The sequence below is a fragment of the Phascolarctos cinereus genome, unplaced genomic scaffold (assembly GCF_003287225.1).
Source record: "Phascolarctos cinereus isolate Bilbo 61053 unplaced genomic scaffold, phaCin_HiC Scaffold_1;HRSCAF=81, whole genome shotgun sequence".
Lineage (NCBI taxonomy): Eukaryota > Metazoa > Chordata > Mammalia > Diprotodontia > Phascolarctidae > Phascolarctos > Phascolarctos cinereus.
The window spans coordinates 219983831-219990176 of NW_027555514.1; the positions used below are offsets into that span (position 1 = coordinate 219983831).

At 49.0% G+C, this 6346-nt stretch overlaps 1 protein-coding gene across 2 annotated transcripts; it reads left to right on the plus strand.

The window, feature by feature from the left end:
* Window positions 1-1439: 1439 nt before the first annotated feature.
* On the plus strand, window positions 1440-5275 carry COQ10A (coenzyme Q10A). Of its 2 annotated transcripts, XM_020990029.2 has the most exons (5): window positions 1440-1846; window positions 2321-2467; window positions 3082-3274; window positions 3466-3567; window positions 4420-5275. In XM_020990029.2, exons 1-5 carry the CDS (start codon window positions 1719-1721, stop codon window positions 4585-4587), a joined length of 738 nt encoding a protein of 245 aa, XP_020845688.1. In that variant the 5' UTR covers window positions 1440-1718; the 3' UTR covers window positions 4588-5275. The 2 variants fall into 2 exon arrangements, with proteins under 2 accessions (XP_020845688.1, XP_020845689.1); XM_020990030.2 differs by lacking the exon at window positions 2321-2467 and having other exon boundaries at window positions 1441-1846.
* Window positions 5276-6346: the final 1071 nt, after the last annotated feature.

Genomic DNA, 6346 nt, shown 5'->3' on the forward strand with positions numbered 1-6346 from the left:
AAATATTGTTATATGGGATAACTCTCTGGGCGGTGAAGGGGAAAGGGCATTGGGGAAAATTATGGTGATGTAAAAAACCAAAATCTTATTTTAAAAATGTGAGCTACTGGAAATCAGATACTGTTTTCCTCTTGCTATATTCCTAGTAGTGGGTAACTGTGATGATTTGGGTCTCATCCACTACCCCGTTGCTATCTCTCCATCTTTGGATGACACGATGTTTTCCACATAGTGCTCTTAAACGCTTTTTGGTTCATTCATTTTGAACTGAGAGCGAGAATGATTTCCCGCGGCTACCAGCCACGTGATCTGTGAAGCTGCTCAGATCTGGATGGGTGGGGGTGGGATGGAGGAGAATGTTGTTGGCCACATGCCAATGAGAGGTGGACAAGCTAAGACTATCCGGAGGAGTAAAACTGATTGGGGCTGAAACAGCAGAGGATAGTTGTAATGATGATCTTGGGTCCCCGATATCCCTGGATCATTAGGGCTTTGCTACACCCCTCTACCCCTGCAGTTGGGGAACCACTTCCATTCACTGGTTCATTACTCATTTTCTGTTTTCCCCTCGGATTCAGATTTGGGGTTGGGGGAGGGATGGAGAAAAGCTCTTTGTTTCTTCCTCGATTGCCAACCAGCATTTTGGAAGCTCTGTTTTCATGCCTACGCTATTTACAATTAAGGAAAAACAACAAAACTAGATGGCGAAAAGGAACAGAGGAGATTTTAGTGTTTATTTTTTCTCCCCAGCATAGGCTGTATGGGGGACTGAGATGATTAGAGATAGAGCCTTTACTATTCTTAATAGTTTTCTGAGTACATATGAATATGTTCAAGTTGTACTCCTGGACCTTTTCCTTGAACCCAGGAGACAGAAAGACTGATAAGGAAAGCTTTGAAAAGCCACAGGTGGCGGGAAGGAGGGAGGGAGGAGGTTGGTGCTATTTTTTGCCTGAGGACACCTTAGCTGAATTGGCAGAGGCGCTAAACTGTTGCCTAGCCTTGCCCGGCACTGCAGGAGGTTAGCCATGTCCGGTCCTGCAGCCGGCTAGCATCGCCCAGGGCTGACGTCGCTGAGGCTTGCTGTGGTTGAGAAGGCTAGCTTTCCAAGACATGCAGGCACACACAATGAAGCCCTGGTTTCTCAAGAACACCGCGCCATTCGACTGCACCACCGCGGCCAAAGCGCAGCAAAGTCCAGGTTAGCGTGAATAACTTATCTGGTGAAGTGATGGCATTGAATTGAGCTACAGGGAGACCTGAGGATAGGAGCATCCATTTGAACCGCCACACCCCCACAGTCCTCGGACCGAGCAAGTCCACGCCTCAGAACTCCAAACGCTGTTAGGTGACGTCATAGGGTCGTGCAAAAGAGAACCGAGCGATGTGGCCCACGTGGGAACATCAAGACAGAGAGGCAACCCCTTGCCTTTAACCTATGAGCCTATGAAACTACAATCCCCAGAAGTCTCCGCGATCCCCGTCCTTCCTCCACCTTTCATCCACCCTCTGTAGCATGGCAACGGCGTGACGTGACCCGGGGACCCGAATTGGAGCTGCAGAGGACGCCGGCTTCAGTCTCAGCCAAGCGGGCTGACCGGGAGGAGTGGTTGCGAAGCACAGCCCCCTGCCCTTCTAGGCCTGATCTCCCTCCGGGGCTTCTCCCCTACCGGGCTGCCGCTCCCAGTCTGCAGGAAAGGCAGGAGCGCGCAGCGCGCATGGCGTTGGCGGGCGCGCGGCGGCTCCCAGCTGGAACGCGCGCGGCGGCCCGGCGCTGCTGCTGCCTCCGGCAGGGCGCGCAGCCCGCCCCGCCCCCGGGTCCTCTAAGAGCGCTGCAGTCAATGAGGTGAGGCCGCTCTCTCGTCTGAGCTGGAGCGGGTTGGGGGGACCGGTTGCGGGGCGGCTGCGGAGCTGCGATGCCTGTCCCTGTGTGCCGCCGCCTCTCCACGCGCCTGGTGGGCCCGACGGAACCGAGCGTGTCTGGCGTGGTCCAGGCCCGGGGGGCTCCGCTTCGGCCCCGCGCCTCAGCCCTCTTACTCGGCCAGCACCCGAGCTCCTCCCCCGGTCCTGTCCTCAGCCACCCCCGACCTTTAGCACTCGTGACCGCTTGGCAAGGGGCCCCGGCGGGTTGCAGCTGGTGCTGGGGGCGGGGATCAGGGAGCTCGCCCAGCTGACCTTTCCCCTGGGAAGACCCCCCTCATCCGGGCCCGACCGCAGACGGGCATGTAGTTGACTCGCCGCTCGTTGCAGGGGGCGCCCTGAGCTTTGCAACCAGCCCCGCCTGGGCAGGCTGACGCTGCCTCCTTCCTCTCCCCCTCAGGCTCTTGTCTTCATGCAGCCTCTTGCTGCCCAAAGCTACCGAGGCCTTGGGGGCTGAGGCTGGGCTTTCCCACAGGCGTTCTTTTATGGGCTTCGCTTCCCCATTCACCAACAAGCGCAAGGCATACTCCGAACGCAGGATTATGGGGTGAGAATCCCCTGCCCTTCCCCTTGATCCCTGGTGTTAAAAAAAAAAATAGGGTATCCCACACTGATCCGTCGAAAAGTTTACTGCATCTCCCACCATGGTCATGCTTTGCCTCCTGCTCACCTGGCATAACCTATATAATGATTCACTTCAAAGATCTGAGTACTACCCACAGAGCAGAAATACAAAGATTAAATAATTGACCCTTCTAGAATCTAGACCTTACAATAAATTATTTTGTTGTCACAGTTCCAGGCCATTGATGCCATTTTTCCTACTCCTATTTCCTTCAACCTCTACATAATTATCAGTGGTCAGGACAGTACTGCCTTGCCACAAGACACCTGAATATTTCCCAGTGGCCTGAGGATTAAACAAGCTTTTCCCAATTCTGAGTGCAGCATTGGCCTGATCTTTAATGTGTTCTCTTGGTTTGGAATGAGGGGAATTTGCCATTATGATTTGGGGAGGTCAGCTGATCTCCATATCCCTGGGATGGATGGGTTGTGTAAACATGTCTGTATACCAGTCAATGGTAAGAATTGGCAGGAGCTGGACCCCATACCTAGATCCTTGGCCCCTCTCTTTGAACCCCCCCCCAAATTGCCCCCCAGGTACTCAATGCAGGAGATGTATGAAGTGGTGTCCAATGTCCAGGAGTACAAGGAGTTTGTGCCTTGGTGTAAGAAGTCCCTAGTGGTGTCCAGCCGAAAAGGTCACCTGAAGGCCCAGTTGGAGGTTGGCTTCCCACCTATTGTGGAACGTTATACTTCAGCTGTCTCCATGGTCAAGCCTCACATGGTCAAGGTAAGGTACTGCTCCATTCTTAACTTTATACCATCAAACTTGGGGAGGCGGGGTAGTAAGGGGACAAGTTATTTTCTTTTCCTTTGCTAATTTAAATTACTAGTTTATATTTACTTTGTAATTTTCATTTCATATTTTGGGCTTTGCCCAGTGTAATTTATACATTGACTGACAACCCGTCTTTTTACCAGGCTGTCTGCACTGATGGCAAACTCTTCAACCATTTAGAAACCATCTGGAGATTCAGCCCTGGTCTTCCTGCTTACTCCCGAACTTGCACTGTGGACTTTTCGGTGAGTCAAGGCGCTGTGGCTGGGAAATGGTGGATGGTACTGTTAGTTCTTTGTCTCAAGTCAATTCAGCAAGCATTTTTATTTATTTAATGTGCCGGGCACTGTGCTAAGTTCCAACTACCACCTAGGCCAAAGGTGTCAAACTCTGTGGCTGCTCAGCTGTCAACAAAACTCCCCAGTGCAAGCTGAATCAGCTTAAAATCTAATTGGGAAGTATTTAACAAAATAACATAGTTAACTTGTGGTTTTCTAAATCAATGTGGCCACCAGGGATTTTGTTTCTTTTAGTGCTGGGCCTGGAGTCAGGACTTAAGTTCAGATCCAGCTTCAGATACTTACTAGCTGTGTGACATTTAACTCATTTGCCTGTTTCCTCACCTGTAAATTGGGGGACAATAGCACCTCCTTCCCAGGGTTGTCCTGAGGATCTTTAGATAATTGCAAAGCACCTGACATAGTGCCTGGTACATACAGTAAACTATATAAAAATATATATATATATATGGCATGCTTCCTAGGGGACTACTCCATGATTGAAATCACACTTTTGTTCTGCCTACTGCATAGCTTTTTTTTTTTAGTGAGGCAGTTGGGGTTAAGTGACTTGCCCAGAGTCATACAGCTAGGAAGTATTTATTATGTGTCTGAGGCCACATTTGAACTCAGATCTTCCTGACTCCAGGGCCTGTGCTCTATCCACTGCACCACCTAGCTGCCCCCCATATTTATTTTTGAATGGTTACTGAATTAAAGCTGTGGGTTAAAAGCTGTGAAGAACAGCATCATTGAATTTGTTCAGGGAAGTTATCCATGTTAAAGTGAGGGTTTGTCTCCTTTTGCCCCCATCCCCAGGTTTCCTTTGAGTTTCGATCACTGCTCCATTCTCAGCTGGCCACCATGTTCTTCGACGAGGTTGTTAAACAGAATGTTGCTGCCTTTGAGCGCCGAGCATCCACCAAGTTTGGTCCAGAAACAGTCATCCCCCGTGAACTCATGTTCCATGAGGTGCACCATACATGAGACCAGCTCCCTAACTTATTTATTTGGTTTGATCCATGCTCCATCCCCTGGGGCAAGTCTTGTTTATGTCCGCCTCCCTGCCTCCCCTGCCCTAATAGTTCTGGCTCTCCAGGGAGAGAGAACTCAGGAATCTGGAATGAGCTTCTCAATTAGGAGATGCTGAGGGGTAAGGGAGATCCCCAGGAGTTGGCTAGCCGGACTCCAGGAACTGAACCTTACATGCCTGTCTCCTTCTGGAAACTAAACTAAGAATTGCTGGGATTTTTTATCTTTGGCTATGCCTTGTGAGCTAGGGCTCCATTCCCTGTCTAACTTATGGTGCCTCAGTGTCTCTGGAAGGGTAAAGCAATCCCAAGTCTCCAGTAAAGCGATATTACACTGTTCCTCTCTCTTGTTTAGGAGCTAAGGGGATTGGGCCAGTTCTTATTGTCTTGATAAAGAAGCCATATGAGGGAAAAGTAACTTCCATTTTGGAATCCAGGTATCTGAGGTTCTATCTAAAGTCTGCTTTCCAAAAAAGGAAAATTTCCCCCACCTGGCTAATATATGTAGGATATCAGAGGAATTTTTTCCCCCCTTCCAGGGTGGAGGGGAGGCTTTAAGTAAAGCTGCACTTACTTCTAGCCTGTCCCTTTCTTCCACCTGGGCTGAGTGTTTTGATGAAGAGCCAATAAACCAGTTGTGCGGATTTGGTTTTGTAATGCTTCTTAGGTGAGGAATACAAGGCAGGAAAAAGGTAGCCCTGTACTACAGTGTCTTTGGACACAGTGTCCCTGCTAACTATAGCCCCACATTCCCCTGGCTGGGGCCCGCTCTCCAGGCCCTTCTTCACTACTATTTATAGCCTCTCTTCAGAAGGTCAATTGTAGCAGGAACCTACTGGGGGAAGGGATTGGAAGGTAGTGGCACAAGCAAGAAGGGATCCAGACCAGGAACACCAAGCCTGGTCTCAAAGGTGCTGGGAACAAGAGCCATTGTAACTTTTTGTGTGATGGCCTCTCTGCCATTAGGGTAAAGAATCCTATGGACACTCTTAAAAAGATGTCTTTAAATGCAAAAAAATAAAATACATGTGAGTACAAAGGAAAACCAATTATAGTGAAGTCAAGTTATCAAAATACTAAAGAAAAGTTCACCACTGGGAAACTTCCTAGACCCGGGCTTCAGTAACACCTCCAACACTAGCTAGCTCTCCGAACCCCAGTTTCCTATCTAAAATAATGATCATTTCTAGCACTAATAACTTCACAAGAGTTGGCTCAAAGGAGTTAATTTAAGTGCTATGTGTTGTATCCTACTAGTTTGTGAAGAGGTTATTGCCACCCAAGCCCTGGCCTACTCCACCCCCACCACTAATCCTCTCAAGAGATACCTGTAGTGTATACTGTAGCCATTTTCTGGCAAGAGGGCAGAATTATCAGCCCTCACCCCCAAGGTCATGCTTTAACTCCTTTCACCCAGTGAGCTGGGTGGTAAAAAGAGAAGGAAGTAAAGGTTTGGAATTACTGTCCAACAAACTTCATGGACACCCCTCCCCCCAAGATAGTAGTTATACTATCAATATCCATCAGCTGAAAAAACATGGATTATGGATTCCTTTCCAAAAATCCATGGTATCTTCTCCAAAGAGTCTAAGGCTGCCAACAAGTTGGAAATTACTGGGCTAAGAAGAGTTCCTGATACTTGAAGGAAGATAAGGAAACTCCTGAATCAGCCACTTCAAAGCCTTTGCCTTTTATCTCTTATGGCTTATATGACA